At 39.9% G+C, this 18,373-nt stretch overlaps 1 protein-coding gene across 1 annotated transcript in view; it reads right to left on the bottom strand.

Annotated features, from left to right (window-relative positions):
• The window catches only part of SLC5A1 (solute carrier family 5 member 1), a 26,198-nt gene extending 19,125 nt beyond the window's left edge, over positions 1-7,073 (bottom strand). Inside the window, exons 1-2 of the mRNA XM_010173085.1 lie at positions 6,987-7,073; positions 4,845-4,916 (exon numbers count right to left, since the gene is read on the bottom strand). Coding sequence (XP_010171387.1) covers positions 4,845-4,916; positions 6,987-7,073 — 159 coding nt within the window. The remainder of the gene's footprint in view (positions 1-4,844; positions 4,917-6,986) is intronic.
• Between the last annotated feature and the right edge of the window lie 11,300 nt (positions 7,074-18,373).

The raw sequence follows: 18,373 nt of genomic DNA on the forward strand, positions 1-18,373 counted from the left end.
ACACTAAACTAATGTGAAGCCAACGTGGAACATTAACTCTTTTAAAATCTTTTAAGAGGTCAGGTTTTAACAGAAGTACTCTGTTCAGGAAAAGCACCACCACCCTGCAGACCGATGATGATCACTATGTTTTTTCCATGTTATTCATTAACCATTTCACCTTGCTCTTTTCATTAACTTGAGGATGCAATGACATCCTGGCACTTGCTGTTCCAAATCATATACGATGTACTTTGCAATTCAGTGACCATTGCAGCAACAGTGTGCAGACTTTACAGCTTATGGCTTTCTCCTTCCCAGGACCTGCTCATACATATCCCATGCCCTTACTGTCAGCTTTCCTGTTCAAATTGTTAGCTTGGTACCAAACCCTTTTTCCCAATCCCAAGCACACCTCTCCTGTGGCCTTTAGCCCCTTTACAGAAAACAGCAGAGGCCCCCTCACATTAGCACGAGGTCATAAGCCTTGCCCTGAGGTACCGCTCCTCCCACGGGTCACCTGCAGAAGCTGCTCCTCAAACTCTTCCATGGACAAATTTCTCATTCCATCATTTGAGAACTACTCCTTGACACTGTCCATGCTTTTCTTTAATTCACAACTCTTCCCTGCAACATGTGACTTTACCCTGATGGAAGGACATAATTTTTCCTACCTTAGTTTTTTTGGGATCACTCTTAGTCACTTTGGAAAAATCAGTACACTGCTTACAATGCAATATTACTGCCACCCTTTCAAGGCTCTGAGACCCAAAGAAGGAAGTGCAGGTTTTTATTCTGCTTTCCCAACTACTCTGCAAATCCTATGCATTGCATTATTGCCAAATTAAACCACATTTATACACTTCCCAATTCACTAAGTGAGAGTACACATCAAATAACGCGTCTCTCTCTTCCAAGAAGCCCGATGGCTGTTTGAAAAGCACAGTCACAAGCAGGCTGATCTGATACCTTTCCACCTTTGTCCCCTGAGACAGAAACACCTCCCGACCAGCTGTTTCTGACAGATTCTGTAGAAATCTGTTTCACTGAACTTTTCCTTTTCTACCAGACCTTTGCTTTGATTATTTTATTATTGTTTTTGTTCTGAAAAATATTGATTTCACACTAATTTTTTTCATGAAAAATAAGTTAATTCATTCCTCTTTACCTACTGGTAAAGAATATAAATCTTTCTTACCTACAGAAAAAGAAATACAAATCCTACTGGTACCAGAGTTGTCTTTCCTGGCTCCTCAGAGCAATGTCAGCTTCAGCCAATGGGGAGAATTCTGAGAATACGTAAAACTTAACTGGATGCAGAGATCAGAGAAATTGTGCCAGTAGTCAGTTCTGATGACCATGAAGATAAGTCACGGAGAACTGAAGCAAAACCTGTTGATTTTTTTTCCCTTAATTCTTGCCTTTCTCAGAAAGATCAACACATAAGTGACAACAAACAAGCTGAATTTCATTTCTGTTGAAGGTGTGGTACGTCCTTGACTCAGCAGGCTTCCTACTTACTATTCAGTAAATCTTTGTAACCATAGCTGGACTTCAGATGCTCAGGAGATACTCTTTGTTCTATTAGCATTCATGCCCCAGGAACGAAGATATATAAGGTAACCCATAATTTTGTGCAGACAGCTCTGTCTGAAAAACTACAGAACCTGAAGAACAAAATTCAAAAGCAGGAAAGCTTCACAATTGAAGTTTTGGGGTTTGGTGGAGTTTTTTTTGTTTGTTTATTTGTTACTAATTGTGCATGAAATCCTGTTAATCCTGTGAGAGTGGCTCTGCCAAAGCTGACTCTTCTCCAGGAAGAGATGTTTCATTCTCTACAATGGTAGAAAGGATTTGGCTGAGCCTAACTCCTTCATTTAACAAAAGAAGCTAAAGTTTGGTTTGCAAGGCCCACTGTTACAAAGCTGTCGCTTTCCTTGAGCTTCTCTGTGTCTTTTTGGAAAAAGCAGTTGGTTATGAGTATTTAAAGAGCTGCACATATCTTTCCTGAAGACTTTTCCCTCAAAGCCCAAGAGACCAAAACCAGTTTCTTGAAGATTCTTCCCTCAGTTTCTGTAAAAAGACTGTGGAAAGGGCACAGCATTTCATACCATTATGATTAACCCACGATGGATGGGTTATTTGCCCTGATCCCCAATTAACTACTGCAACTACTGAGTTGGCTCATCCACTGCACAAAGGCAGCAATTGCAGTGAACTGACACAGAAGTAACCTATTACCTCAGCAGAACAGCCAGAAAAAACTAACTGTGGGCTTGGCTCTGCAAAACACTAAGCAACCTTCACAGATTCTGCCAGAGCCAACAATCAGAGCCAAATTTGGACAGATTTGGCCTAGGATAACTGTCTTGCTCCTACTTTATACATTGAGAAAGTGAATCACAATCAGGCAAAGTGACTGACAAACATGTAAAATCTATATCGAAAGTGGGACTAGTCCCCAGCCCTTGACTGTCAGTCTCTTTTAGTCCACTAAACCACAGCTATTATATCATTTCAGTGAACAGAATCTGTCTCCCAGGGTTGTCAGATCCTAATACACTGCTAACGAGCCCCTTTCCCTGTGGGGTCAGAAAAACCACTTATGGCTGCCCTGTAGAGCACAGATCATAGTACACCCACTGAAAAATACAATTTGTTTAAGGAAATTAAGTTTGTAACAAGTTTGTGGAAGGATTTATTTTTTAATTTTTTTCCCTGTATTAAAAGGAAGCAACTACAGGGCAAGGGGTTATTATCCTGAAATCACAAGGAAGAAATCTGATAAATAAGAGCCCACTTATAAAACAACTTCCACTACCCTGCCTCTCATCTACCATCTGTGGAAATGTTTCTGGGCCTTCCAGAACCATGCCAGGGTAGTCCTGACGTGGCACAAAAGACAAGTCAAAGCACAGAAGAAGTAAAATAATACACACAACATTAGCTGTTGCAGAACTGAGATCACATCTTTGACTGAACTTTCCATACTTCCACTGGTTTTCTAGTCATTTCAGCCCAGCTGGCACTGGGTGATGGACATCCTATCTACTTGCTAAATTGTGGGAAGAGGTTTTGGAATCTCTTTCTATCCAAGGCAAACTTTCCAAGGTGGTGCTGCTGACATGGTATTTAGTTTGTGGTTTGAGTGCTTGCTATTTGTTTATTTTGAGTGATACCAAGAAGAATAGCAAGAAGGGTTTATTTTTATGGTGCAGAAAGCCACTCTTGGCATTCCAAAGGGAAGGACTGAAGAGGTTGTCTTAGACTGCACTGACGACTAGCACTTCACCCATGCTGAGCTCGCAGAGTCTGGGGAGGAGAGAGAGGTGATCCTAGCAGCAACCACTGCACTGTGGGGTCATCCCTTTTGTCTTCCCACTGGAGGAAGGGAGCTTGCTGAATCTGTTGGTTTTGTGTTGGCAGAGAACTCAGTGTTAGATAATCTTTCCTGGGTCTTAGGTGAATCATTAAGAGTTCTCAGTGGCCACTGGAGCAAGACAAGTTTTTTATGGTGAGTCTTTCCTGCTTTGCTTCTTCCACCTCCATTTACATCTGCACAAAAGGGTATTCATATTCATCTTTGACAGGCACACAGAATTGCACAAGGTTAAAACCAGCCCACTAATTAAAGTGACAGTTAAGCAAAGTAATCTGTTTGGGTTTTTTCTCTCCCCCTAGAATTACAGGAATTATCCTAAAATAACTTGGAAACTTTCTCTTTCCTCAGTCTTCCAATGGAACCTGAGTTTTCTTTGATCTACTATACCAAATGAGGACATCTTTCACTATCATTAGCCTTTAATGTTTTTGTGTTATTAGGGAGGCAGTCCTGGTCCCATCTAAAGGCAGAGACAGCAGCTCCCTGAAGCACAAGAAGGTTGAAAGATGTGTAGGTATTTCTGCAGAAATGCTTTAAGAAAATTCCTAAGATTTTGGACAACTAATATTTGCTTTCTCTCTCCCTGATTCTGTAACTGAATCCATCTGGATGGAATCTTGAATCAAAAGTATTAAGGAAGTGCAAAAACATTTTTGGAAACTGGATGCAAGATCAGGAGTGTTGAGGATTTCAATTCAAGCACATGGAAGCATGTACAACACAAGGAGCACAGAAAATGCAGGTTTGTCCAAGTCTTCTGCTTTTCCAAGAAGTCACACTAAACAGATTGTATGGTCCAAAAGAAACAGATAATTGTTTCCAATATAATTTCTGCCAGAGGCCTGCTGGATGGCTATGAATGTTTTGTATCTGTGACTCCTTTTCTCCACCTTGGAAGAGAATACAGATCTACAATATAAGTCACAGATAATCTTTAGATAAATTTAAACTATATTTTACCAATAACTTATCATAATATTTCCAATATTTCCTCCTTGTACAGATCAGAACTCATTACCAAAAGTAGAAACAATAGAGCAATATGAGAAAAAATTTCAGTAAATTAATTCTTCTATGTGATAACTTCAAAATGAGTCAGCTTCTTTCGAGTGCAGTGAAAGTAATAACTCAAAATATTAAAAAGTTTTAAAGTGGGCTGAAAGGCAAAGTATTGGATTTGTCTACACTGACATTACCAATGTAACTAGGTTTAAACAAGTTGGTCACATAATCAAGACAGCTCAGAGCTCAACACGGAACACGTCCCCAACACTTTTCCCTGCCTATCAGGAGGCTTTTGTTGTGCAGTTTGCCCTGTGTCACCATGGCTAGAAAAAGAGTTTGAAGTGCATCTTCATGACATAGCCATCACAGTCTCAACAGTGTTACAGAGATACTTGGGGACTTGACATGGTCATGTGGAAGTGGATGCACATACACACACACATATATTTTATATACACACACAATATGTAGCACTCACCGGCCACCAAACCATGCTTCGTCCAGCCAGGAAGAATCCACCTACTGTCCCTCGGTTGGTTGAGTACATAGCCTGGGGAAAAGAGAAAAAAAAAAGGGGGGGAAGAAAGATTGGATCATATAAGATGGGATCATATTTTAAGTATAATAGGCAAGTTATACACAGACTAATAAGAATACACAGGTAGAATGGAGAGATAAAATATACAGAGAGGGTAAAGTAGAAAACATAAACAGAGTTGCTAAAAAGAACAATCTTATGATTAAGAAAATAATACAACTGAGCAATGATTCTCATATCTAGGCTTACACTAACCATTCCAGCTTCATTGTGTCATCACAGTGCAAAATATTAATCTAAAAAATTGATCACTCAAATAAAAGCTCATATGAACACTTCATCAGGGGTGCAATGCCTTTGATTTCAGGCACCAAAAAAAGACTCTAAGCTGCAAGTTCATTAACAGAAAGTCTGCAGCTTTTTTACTCAATACAATCAAGCCCCAGCAGATATCTACAAAAATCTATTTTCTTGTTGCGGTATCAGCATTGTACCCGCTTCTCTCCAAAGTCCAAAAAAATAAGTCAGATAAAATTTCCTTTTCTCACACTCATTTTGTATTTGTCAAAGGATGGGCTTTAGAGGGAAGCTTCATCCAATTTTTGTCAATGACCCTGATCCAAATATTGGATTCCCATTGTCTCCTCTGATGGACTTTAAGTAGGCAAATAAAGAAGACTTAGGAAAATCAGCCAGATCTTTTCTTCTGATGCAGAAGGAAGTAAATACAATAGATTTACATTTAACTACACACAGCAACTGGATTTATTATTTGACTAATAAAGAGCACATTGTTGCTGGAAAGAAACAGTTCCAGGAATTACTCAGCACACAGTTGCCTGACAAGCTACAGATGGGCCCTTTTTTGTCACTTTAATACAAAGTTCAACTACAGCAACAGCCAGATTTCTGTGGCAAAGATCCAGCTCCCTCCCACAAGACAGCAAGGTGCTCAGGTATACTGGGGGCTTCAGATTTTTTGCTACATTCTTGGCATCTGTTACCACAATGAAGTGGTAAAGAAAAGGTTTTTTCCATTTTGTGTACACCCTAAATTTTCTGTACTCTTCAAAACATTGCCAGGCTGCTAGAACACGAGGTTTGTTTTGCAGCTGCCTTCTCTGCGCCGTGAAATGGACCCCTGGGATGCTCCTGGCAAGCAGAGGATTACTGAAGGACAATGCCTCCTCTGCCCTTGTTAATGGTCAGATGTTCAGGTGACCAGGAGAGCCTGCCTCAAGGAACCCAAAATTTAGTGACATTCCACTGTTTACAGCTTTGTAGCTCTCAGTATCTGCGTATTATCTTCAAACACTTCAGCACTGCAGTTACAGCCATAGGATAGTATCTGCCTTTCTCCATTAGCTGTGAAAGCACTGGGCTCTGTTTTCAGATTAGGCACCGAGATTTCCCTTGCAGTCCTCAGCACATTCAGCATTGCCTGGGTGAGGGCAGGAGGCACGGCTGTGCTTAGATCATGAAGAGAAAGTCATTGCCATCACTTGCCACCCCTGAAACTGTCCCTTCCTCATAGTTTCAATGGTTCTACATTCTGGCACCTACAATCTTGACCCATCTCACTCCTTTGCTGAGAGTGATCTGCAGTCCCGGGTCTGTCACACAGTCACAGCTGCAGTTTTACTGTGACACCGCCACACTGCCCTCCCCACACATCAACTTCAACTCCGTTCTTTTCCCTGCAACTCCCTCTTGTCACTATTTCCTGTGGCATCACCTCACACCACCAACTCTCACTGCAGTCCCTGTGCTCTGCGGTGCTAAACCCCATCTAATCGCCTCTAGCCTGCTTTCTGATCCAGTCTCTCAGCTCCTTCCCCACACAAACCTCTTTACTCCACCTTCCCCACTAGTTCCATTCATCCACCTAAACAGATGCCTCCCGGGGTCACCATCCCCTCTCCTGTAAATAGCCACATTTTCCCCAACAAGCACCTACTATCTCAATTAAGCACCAAAATCTTTATACAATTATAAATTTTCATTTACTGAGACATTTTCCCAAGACTCTACAAACTATCTGCTCATTAAATACAAAAAAATTAAAATAAAATCCCAACCTACCCATAGTCCCACTGCTAGGACTACCAAAAAATAGATGACAATAACAGAGATGTCCGCAGCATTGTTGATCCTTATGTTGGATTCCATCCTGGCTGTTTTTCTGGCTTTCTTCTTCTTTCTCTCCTTATATGCTCCTTGCAGAGTTCAGGTTAATGATAAACTGCTGTCATCCCCTACGTCTTATATAATATATAACTTCAGATTCACTTGTCTCCCATGGGACACAAGTTGAAGCTGCTGCTTTTCCTTGGACAACAATTCCTTCTCAGATATTGCTCCTCTGCTACAGGTGCTGCAGATTTCAGAGTTCAGTCCCTCTGCCAAAGGTGCTCAGGGTTTTAACATCCACGAGCAGATGTCTGAGAAGGAATGAGTGTGGAAAGGAGTGGCTTGGCTGCAATAAACCCACATATTTACCTCGCTGTGTGTGAATACTTTTTTTTTTTTTTTTAAGTGGTTGTACCTGTAAATCTAGTCATGGAAGACGTAGTTCTTTTAGATGATGATGGTAAGCAATTATCTGTGAGGAGGAGTGACCTGACACCTGGGGAAAACCCAGGGGTCCAGAAGCTGGGACACCCTCTGTGTCACCTCTCAATTCAGCAGCGTTACTCAATGGAGAAACAGCCCTGTATTGCTGGGAAGGATACAACCTGAAGCTGCTTATACCTCTCACATGGATACAGGCAAAGATAGATGTGAAGCACAAGACTTAGATCCAGGAGCTTACTGTGATGAATTTCAAGGTGTTTAGATCGTGGTGTTGGTTCTCTTTATTGTAGCTAATCAGCTTCACATTCAAATAAGTTCAAAGTTCATGAAAGCGTGGGTCTGCTCTCCCTTTATTTGTCCCTCTGACTTCAGAATCAAGCTACGCAAAATAACTGGTCACAAAGATGTCGGACACACTGATTATAGACAGATCTTCACAGCTCTTAATGAGGAGGCTTCCCCACATGATGCCCAGTGATCCTCCGTTTGAGCTAGAATAGGTTAGAAAAATCCAGGATATTTAGAACAAGAGGGACAGGTGCCAGGTACATTTCTGGGCTCTGATGATATCTGAAAAGTCCTATTCTCTGCTTGATGCTAGGGAATCATTGTTCATTTGCAGCTGATCAGGCTGCCTTTAGGGAGTAAAATGTTACCCTGAAGTGACACCGAGCAGAACAAGTGGTACAGTACATAGGAAACGGAGTGGGTCTGACTGATCTTGCAGTGGTTATTCCCTCGGGAGCTGAAATTGAGGTCTGGCACTCTGTTTGTTGTCCACAATTTTTCTTAGGTAAACTCCCCTTTGGTAACTGTGGCTAATAAAAAGCATCAAGGTCTAAGAAGCTATAATAAAGAATGATTACTTATAAGAATAAAATAAAAATCTCACTATTGTTTGAGCACCTATACTCTTATAAAACAGTCCTGTCCTCTGATAGCTTAGGCATCATTCCCAAAACACATTCTTCCATTTGTCCTACGGGACTGTGAAATGTTAGCTTTAAATCCAACAGAGAAAAAATTAACCCTGGAAGCTGCTGAGCATCCAAAATTCCCATTAGCAGCAGCCTTCCCTGCTGTGTATTTCAGAGGAAAATAAAAGACTTACTAACCTTAACTATCAGGAAACAGTTTGCCTAAGATAGGCTGTAGATGGCACTTCTTTACAAAGATTGACACAGATTCCTATGGGTCCTTGCAACTAACAAAAATTTGGTTTTCACGAATTCCATTTCTGAGTTAGTCTACAGAGGTAAAGCAAAGAAAACATTAGACAGGAACTTATCTACTATAACGTGTCTTGTGTTCTCATCCAAACCTCTGCAAAAAAGAGCTCAGAGGCTAAGAAATATTACAGCTTCCTGTCCACAGCTCCTAGTGTGGCCACATCAACAAGACCCTGAGGTTTGAAAGAGCAATGGAGAATCAGTGTCTAAAAAATAGTAATAATGCAATTCCTGTCTTCGTATACAGTGGAAACAAACTTAGTTCTGTTTTCTCTCTGAAGATCACAAACCCAAATCAGACATTCTCTACAAGACTGTCACAAAGGGGAAGCAGCATTGTCAAGGCTCTTAATCTTAATATCTCATCTCCACATCCTCATATCTGTGGTCCAAAGAAAAACCTAGAAGCATTATACTCAGCAGAATGCTAGTGTACTAAATGAATCACTTCATGAACTGAATGCAAATAAATGGTCTCTGAAAGGTCAGGCAAGTTTCCCCATTTGAAAAAGGCTGAACCTACCTTTGTATTGAAGCTTTTGAAGATAAGCATAAGTAAACCTCCTGATGTGAAGACTGAACTTCACATCAGGAGACACTGATAACCTCTTTTTCTCACACTCAGCTGGCAATGTGCTTCAGTGGGTGCTCTCATCATCCTGAAGTGTCTGGTCAAGCAAGTATAGGGCTCCCATACTAGAGAAAATGAGAAATAATTTGATATATTAAGGAAATTTCTCTACTCTTTCCTGAGAGTCAAATAAATTCATTGAAGTAAGAGAGATTTTTTTAAGAGGAGTGAGAAAAATCAATTAGTCTAAGTAGCACAATACCGTGACTGTGATCCATGTGTATAATGATTGCTCCCCTCTGGATCAAGTCTGATTACATTTAGCTTATCATGAATATGCGTGTTCATACCCAAATAGACAAAACAAACAATGGACAAGAGCACAAACAGCTACAGAATGGTGTAGTAACTTGTTCAAAATCACACACCAGATTACTGATGGAGACCAAACAGAATTATGTCATGGATTTGCATACCCAACTATATAAATGCAAGGGCTGACAGAGGCACCACTGTCTTATGGTGCACAGGGCAGGTACAGGAACCATGTAGAAGCTGCAATTGTTCTGTTGTCATTAGAAAATGGGCTGTAGAATAGAAAATTTGAGAGTTATAGCCCTTGCTGCCATTTAGGCTAGTCTCTTAAAAACATTTAAGTTTTCCTCCTGAAGATGGCAAATGATAAAACAAATAGTAAAACAAGCAAACTACAAACAGAGAAAGATGCACTAGTACAGAAACTACCTCCCACAGAGGAACTCCTCTAATCTTTTCTCTGACATTCCTTCAAATTTCTTTATAATGCAAGCAGATTTCTCTTTGGGATGCTCTTCAGAAATGCTGCTTTATACACAGGATCCTTTGTATAATTAATAAAGGACAAAGAGAGACAAAAATTTGCAGTTTTTTTACTTGCAGGAGGCTATATACTACATTAGTAAAGTCTCTCCCCTCCTTGACTGGTTTCCTAGACAGACAAGTATGAACTTAGTGAGAAAAGAAATCGTATTTGCAAGTGGACAAAACACAAAATCAAAGGCTCTCAGCAAAGTTTTCCTAAGATGGTCCTAATAATAGAGGATGGCAGTTGGAGTAGGAGACAGGAGGATTATTTAGCACCTTTTGTTGGATGCTATAAGTCCTTTTTCTCTTTGTGCAATCTTGCTTAAGTGAGCAAAACTTGGGTCGAATTAGAAGAATTAGTCACAGAAGGATGACAAAAATGTTGGAAACTACAAAGTGGAATCCATAGAAGAGGAATAACTAAAAAGAAAAAAGATCCAAATTCCAGTAGGTATGTAGACAGAAAAAAAAATCAGTAGGAAAACAGGTGCCTTCCTAGAAGGTTATCAGAAAGAAAGCAAGGTCACTCTATTCTTATTCACTTAGAGGATCAGATCAAGAAACATGAATAAAACCAAATATTTACCCACAGACAAAAAAAGATAACAAAAATAAAATTAACACTTTCTAGACTAATTTTCTAATTAGTACTTCTACAGAGGAGAAATGTCAGAGGACATAAAAATAGGTTTATATGCAGACAGACCAATAGAACTGAAGCAAGGAAATACATTCAGTTCTTCAGCAACTGACTAAATTATCTCTGTGTGATCACTAAGTACACGCAGCCCTGCAGTATCTAAGCATTGCCAATGTTATAAAAACAACAGTCCAAGGACTGTACTCTTCCTATAAGATAGGCTAAGACAGCAAATAAGGTAACTTGAATTTAGTTTTTGCTTTATTAATGTTTTATTGATTCTTATAATTCAGGAGATTATTAGGGGAGGATTAATGGCAAGAGACGGGTTTGAAATTTCCATTGGGACTAACAAAGCTGAATAGCAGATGAAAACATACTCCCCAGAACCAATGCAGACTGTCAGCAGGTTCAGCCACCTGACAGTGGGGAAGATTGTTCCCCACAAGTAACTTCTTAACTGAGTAGCATTCTCATTAAGAGAGAAGAATGATTATTATCTCATAGACTACATAACACACATTTATTATTCTCATTATCTAATACACCATATTTTGTAGATGTTAGAGGCTTATTAATACTTCTTGGGAGCTTCCTACCTTTTCCCTAAAACAATGTTTCCAGAAAAATATTTTTTAGAGATCAATACATGCTGATTTGCCACTTCTACTGTAGCTAAAATTAAATAATAGAGGTAATTATCCAGAATGGCTGCATCATCATGATCACAACTCTCACAAATATTTCTGCCACTCATCTTTCAGAGATGCTTTAGGGAAAATAATATCTCCACTGCATAAAATACAAGAGAGAAACAAACAGCAGATAAGCTGCTGCCCCTTCCACTGAAATAATTCTCCAGTTTTTTCAGGTGACCTAATGAAAACCCAGGTTGCTCATACTCTATTTTGCTCAAAGTAAATGTAATCAGTCTTAACAACGGATAGCCTCAGCCTTGTGGATATGTTTGGATTGCCCTACAGCAATGAGCAGCAACAAATATACTATTAGTATTTGACAAGTTAATTTGATTAAAGAAATCTAAATGGAGGAGGGAAAAGATCATAATCTACTAATGTAATAGCTTAATATATTTGTTCAATTTGCTCTACAGGGTCCCAGGGGCTCTTCAGTTAAGCCTCTTGTTTGCACAGTGTTTGGTTGAAAAAAATTAATTAGGAAAAATATGAATAATACTGTACAAAATACAATAGGGGAAACATTCTTTAAGGAATCTGGGCTGAAAGAGATATTATTTGCATTTAACACAAACACTTTTTGTTATTGGAGCAATAAATTGATCAGAAACAGGGAACAGTGAGACATGGGAATCCCTGGTCAGGATAAAAGTGAAAAGAATTGTCTGGAAACACTTCCCTATTAGGGGGAAGGAAAAGCTAACAAACAAAAAAAATGCCCAGCCAACAACAAAAAAGATCATACACAGATTATAGTGGGGAAAAAAGAGAGAACTGGAAATAATGAACATGAAGTGTTTAAAAAATATACTAATATTATCTGAAAACGAAAAATATTGATCAATTACAAGATACATTTGTACAGAGGCATCTTTTGGTCAGACTTTGAGTTCTGAATTTAGAACAGCACAAAGGACACAAGTGCTATTTTGGCGTGAAACGGAGATCCCTTCTAAAGTGAGATCTTGTTGATCTGCCAACTTATAAAACCTCAAAACCAAAAAATATTTGTTCTATAGTTTCAATATTTTTAATCAACTTAACACTAACTATTAAAGTCATTACAAAACTACTACCTTTGACATTAAGGCAGTAGCCTGCATCTATTTCTAGAAGAAAAATTAGCCTAATTAGGTATGTAAAAAAATCCGTGAAGCTGAACATTTCTGGAAGGAATTTTAGTTCATGGACCTCACAAATTAATAGTTGTATACATGAGATCTATGTTATTTCAGTCTGTGGTCTCCATGTTTGCCAGTACACATAATGTGTGTATTTATGTGAGGATTTTCCCCTGTGTATCAGAACATCAGTGCATGATGAAAAGGTGACATATTGATGGGTGTGGATATTTCCGGGATTTTGACTGAGGCATAAGCTGGTCGCTTACATTTTTAGATGAGTGTTTGATGACACCAGCACATATAAAAAAACCCCCGCTTGATCTTTACAGGTGCTGTGAACTTTGTTACACTGTGATGTAAGGAGCTAAACTAGAGACAGACAAACAGATAATTAAACATAATAGTCTCTTGCCAGTAAGGAAACTCTTCAAAATGTCTATAGCTCTTGCTAAAATAGATCAGCTCTCCCAGTCTTGACACTACTTGACACTGCTAAATCCCTTGGCAAGGTCAGTTGCTGATGCTTTAGACATCACGTTTAAAAACTTGCCAAGAGTGCTTTTAATTTGAAACAGTGCTTAAAGCAGAGGCAACAGTCAAGAAGACATTAGCATTTCTCAATGTTATCGACACTTGCCTTCTTTGTTAAAGGGAACACAGAGGCTGATTACCACCTAAGAAATGCACTACGGGGACACAAGAAGGAAAATATTTAAGAATACACTGGCTTCAAAAGCCATATCTTTCATGTTATCTGACAATTCGAAACATCAGAAAGCCGGACTAACTGGAGGAGCAGGTATTCCCCAAACCGCTACAGAATGTAGAGAATACAGAGAATGAAAGTGATACTCAGTTATGGATGTTCTCCATTAGAAGAAATCTTCTTCAGGGAGATAACCTCCTGGAGCTGTTCAGTGCATTCCTGAAACAGCCAGCCCAGGATTAACCTAATGTAACTAAAAAAAAAATCAGCATCATACTGTTCTTTCTTGCTTTTCAATGGTGCCAGGCTCTTGCTCCAAGATGTGGCAAAAAATTGACATTTCTATCAAAAACACTCATTAGAGTTAATATTTTTCATTCATCCAATCCACTGTACAATCTGTAGCTGAAATCTAGAATACACAGTATCACATACCAAATTATTCAGTTCAACAGTGTTAAATGGAAACACTAACACATCCATCAATCAATCAATACTGAAAGGAGGGGAGAAAAACCCCTGGAATGCTTTTCCCAAGTTGTCACATTGGTTCCATGGGGATTCAACATCTCCAGTTTTCTTCTTTAAAGCAAGAGGATACTACTAGCAATTAGGAGTGGGAATTCAATAAGATCCTAATAAAGAATGCTTTTAGCAGCAAGAGATATCAGCTTCACTTATTTCCCAGGTAATACTGCTGAAAGAAAAATCTCCTGTGGGCTTTGATAGCTTTTGGCAGCCCCTTTAACTGTCAGAGAGCTCAGGGCCCAGCATGAGCTGTAATGGATACACAGAACAGGTCATAACTAAATCCAACTTATTCAGCAGCTATACTTCTTCTATTACTCATACTTGCAGTAATAGTTTCTATGCTTCCTCCCCACAATCTTGCTACACCAATGCAGTATGTAAAATGCATATGTGCTACTCTATCAGAAATAAGGCCCATTCAGTAAAGCTTTTGATAGCTGATAACATACTAAAGATTGTTACTGTGAACTGGGTGGTAACTGGGCAAGGAAGTTAAGCATTGATGACAGGTTCTCTATACATGCTTACAGCAAGAGAAGGCGGTTAGCTTTAATTCACCCTTTATTTTCGCAACACTTCACTGTGGAACTGTTGTGATTCAGGGGCAGTTGCAAAGTGTAGTACACTATGTTTAAGAAGGGTGTGTAAAATTTGGAATGTGTTTTTCAGTGTCAGTTAAGAAGTTTCATATCATCGGGACATTGCTTACTAGCAACTCTGTTGAGGACTGGAAGACTTACCTATGTAGATCAGGTTGAGTACTGAAGTCACCCCAGATAAGAATGTAGCTTCCACTGCCATCCAAAGAGATCATGTCCAGAGGGACCACATAACACTGGAGTACAAGCTCACAATCTACTCTCAGAGATTAGTCCTAGAACAGCAAAAATCTCTTCTAACTCCTTAGATGTTGGTTATCCTCCTTTAAGCTCATGCAAAAGAAGTGTAAATGTTTTGGGAACATCATGCAAATATCACAGATAGAATGAGAGATTCACATTCCAGGATGCTCTGGGTGTAGCCCAGAGGGACAATTAGAGTTTGAGTTTCCATTTGTACTCACAGATAAAATTTGATCTGAATACTTTAGAGAGTAAGCAAACCACACATTTATTAAAAACAGATTTTAAAGACTACACAAATTAGGCCCTTTGGTTGTTCGAAGAAATAGCATATGCGTGAATAAACATAAATGTTTGCTGGAAAACTGTAGATTTCTAACTTACTGGAATTCTTTCCATGTCTAGAAACATTCATTTTTACACCACATTGCCACTTAGAAAAATTCTAAGATATTTCCTGCCTATCAGTAATAGGAGTTTCTATAAGAAAGCTGAGTATGCAAACTAGGAAACACATAAAAAGCTATTTTTGCATGTTCATTCATTAGAAATGACCTGACTTGACTGAAATAGTACTTAAAATGTACCTTTCTTTTCAGAGATCACAAGGGGTAGAGAATACTGATCGTTCTTGTACAATCACAGGACACTAAACTGATTAAGAGTGGCTATTATTTTACTACCTGTTAATGATTCCTTAAGAGTCCAGAACAATTTGCAATAATATCAAGGAGACTCATTTCACCATGTAAGACTCTTTTCATCATGATCAGATGCTTCAGTGAATCTGAACACAGGGTGCCTCAGACCATGTCAGAACTGAGGTGACCCTTGTGAGCAAATCACTGTTAAATAAAATCCATCAAACATACTTGTTCAACATTTTGGGGGTAGGAAGGAACAACTGTCATTGTCAGAGGTGACAAGAGTAAAGCTACAGCTCCCTACAGCTACACAGAGGAAGTCTGATACTAATACTTGTGTATCCATAACAACAGGCCAAGAAATTTCCACATGGCTGCTGTCACCTCCCAAATTGTGACAGCAGGTTTTAAGTCCCAAACAGCCTGAAAATAGAGCAACGGCAGTGCCAGGTTCCAAGGCTTCCCTCCTCACTGCTCAGAGCCTGCTCCATGCTGGTAGCTGCTTTGCCACACAAGCATTGGGCTCCCCACCCAGTAACAAATTTTGTCTCTCCCATTCCAAACCCCTGCTTCCACTGGTAGTTTCTGTACACTTAGAATCATAGAATGCTGTGAATTGGAAGGGACCCACAAGAATCATCTGGTCCAACTCTTGTCCTAGCATAGGACAATCCCACTTGATGAACAATCCTGTACTCTAGATGCTCCTAGACTGACAAATTGAAGCCCTTCAGGTTTGATTCACATATCTTGTCAGCATCTGAAAAAAGTTCTAGCAGTGCTGCCTTTTCTGTCTGTTGCACCTCCGCTTCTGCCTTTTTTTCCACTAGATGCATTCCATGATGAGCAGGAACTTGCATTCTCAGCAAAGGGAGGCTGCACACATCTCTGTTGCTAGCTTTCAAAGGAAAAGAGCAGCTTGTAGGACAGCTGCTCGGCAGTTTCATGCTGCTTTTTGCTACAGCCTGGCAAATTCTGCTTGAGTGGTAGAACGAAAATGGCACAGTACCCAGGCACTAAGGAAGCACAAGTGTTCTCACAGTATCCCAGTGTTTTCCCTGACATGGAACCTGGAAGAAGCTAATCTCAAAGAATAAATTTCTCCACAAACTTTCACATTATAGTGTGTCCTCATTTCTTACTTTATAAGGGAAAACACCTGGATATTGGGACACAGTACATTTGAGGACACCTTTTTGTACATTGTGCTGACAGCACCGATACTGTTCCTGTGCTGTCAGATACGCACAGTTGGGAGATCACGTTCACATGCCTGAGCCACATCAGACTCGAGCTGCGAGCGATCCAGGCTTACCACAGATCAAACAACAAGAGGGGTAATTCTTTCTTAGGATACCAAGACAGAATTTTCTAAGTCTTTGACCAACTTGCTGCTGTAGCTTTAATTTCTGCTACTGAAATTGGCTACGAGCACACTATATAACATAGGAATTCTCCTTATTTGAGGAGGAACAAGTCCTCCCAGAAGTCATTTCCACATACACAAGGGACAAAAAAGGTGACTGGGCACAGCTGTTCCAGATTTACCAAGGGAAAATTTTGCCTGACAAACCTGACCGCGTTCTACAATAAAATAACTGTCTGCATGGAGTAGCAGGCTTTTGACATGGTCTCCCACAGCATCATTGTAGTCAAACTGGTGAGGTATGGACCAGATGAGTGAGCTTAAAAGGTAGATGCACCATCAGGCTCAATGTCTAACTGAAAGCTGGTCACAAGTTATACCAGGTTTAATACTGTTTAATGTCTTCATCTATGACGTGGACCTTCACAATAGGACAGAACTCACCTTCATCAAGTTCACAGACAACATCAAGTGCAAGAGAAAATTCATGTGCTGGAGATAAGGGCTGCCACTCAGAGAGATCTCAACAAGGTACAGGACTGGGCCAACAAGAACCTTGTGAAATTCAGCACAGACAAATGCCAAGTTCCACATCTGGGACAGAATAAATCTGGGCAACAGGCTAGAGGATACCAGCAGAAGACAAACTCAGTATGAGTCAGCAATGGCAACGCTTCTCTGTGATGGTGAGTGCTAGGGAGTACAGGGTTGCATTAGCAAGAGCACAGCGAGCAGGCTGATGGAAGGGAACACTGCTCTACACTTGTGAGGCAGCACCTCAAACACTGCATCCTGTTTTGGGCTTTTCAGCACTGAAGTGATATTGATAAACTGGAGAGTGCAGTGAAGGGCCACTAAAATAGTTAAGTGCCTGGATCACATGACAGTTGAGGAGAGGTTGAGGGACCTGGGTTTGTTTAGCTCTAAGAAGAGGTTTGGGAGATGAATCCAATTGTTGTCATCAAATATCTAAAGGGCAGTTAGATGGAAGACAGAGCCACTCTTCTCAGAGGTACACAGTGAAAGGACAAGAAGCAAGGGTCACAGACTGCAGCAGGAGAAATTGTGACTGGATATAGGGAGGAAAAACTTCAGTGGAAACTCAGTTAAGCCTTGAGATGCCCAAAAAACTGAGAAATCTCTGTTCTTGTGTGTTTTCAAAACCTGATTGGACAAGACTCTGAGCAATGCAACCTAACTTTGAAGTTACTGTTGCCCTTTATGGTCTCTGGAGGCCCATTTCAAACTAAATTATATTATCTGGAGATCTCCAACACGTTTCCTGTTCTTCAGAGGCCACTTTCCTACACAAGGCTGCTTGGCAAGATCACCTCTGCATTCAAGTAGGCTTAAAAAACACAATTTTGATGCACATTCTCACAATTACACCACTAAAAAAGTCAACAGTGTCATATACTAATTTCTTAGTACTCACTTACTGACAAATCTTTGAGGTTGCTATCAAGCAAACTCCCATAAAACCCTGGAGAAAGCAGAGTATACTTCAGTGCTACTACTTCATTGTGACTTATCTGAACAGAAACTGCATGTGAGCTAACTGAAACTACGTTAGGGCTGTGGGGGCAAAGTCTGGAAGCTCCTAATCACTATTTGCTCAGTTCTTACACAGACCTCTCTCTGGAGTTACAGGTATGGTGCCTGAATAAAGTCTGAACAAAGCTGACAATGGACTTCACCAAT

Source organism: Antrostomus carolinensis, unplaced genomic scaffold (assembly GCF_000700745.2).
Source record: "Antrostomus carolinensis isolate BGI_N321 unplaced genomic scaffold, ASM70074v2 scaffold14458, whole genome shotgun sequence".
In the NCBI taxonomy this organism is placed as follows: Eukaryota; Metazoa; Chordata; class Aves; order Caprimulgiformes; family Caprimulgidae; genus Antrostomus; species Antrostomus carolinensis.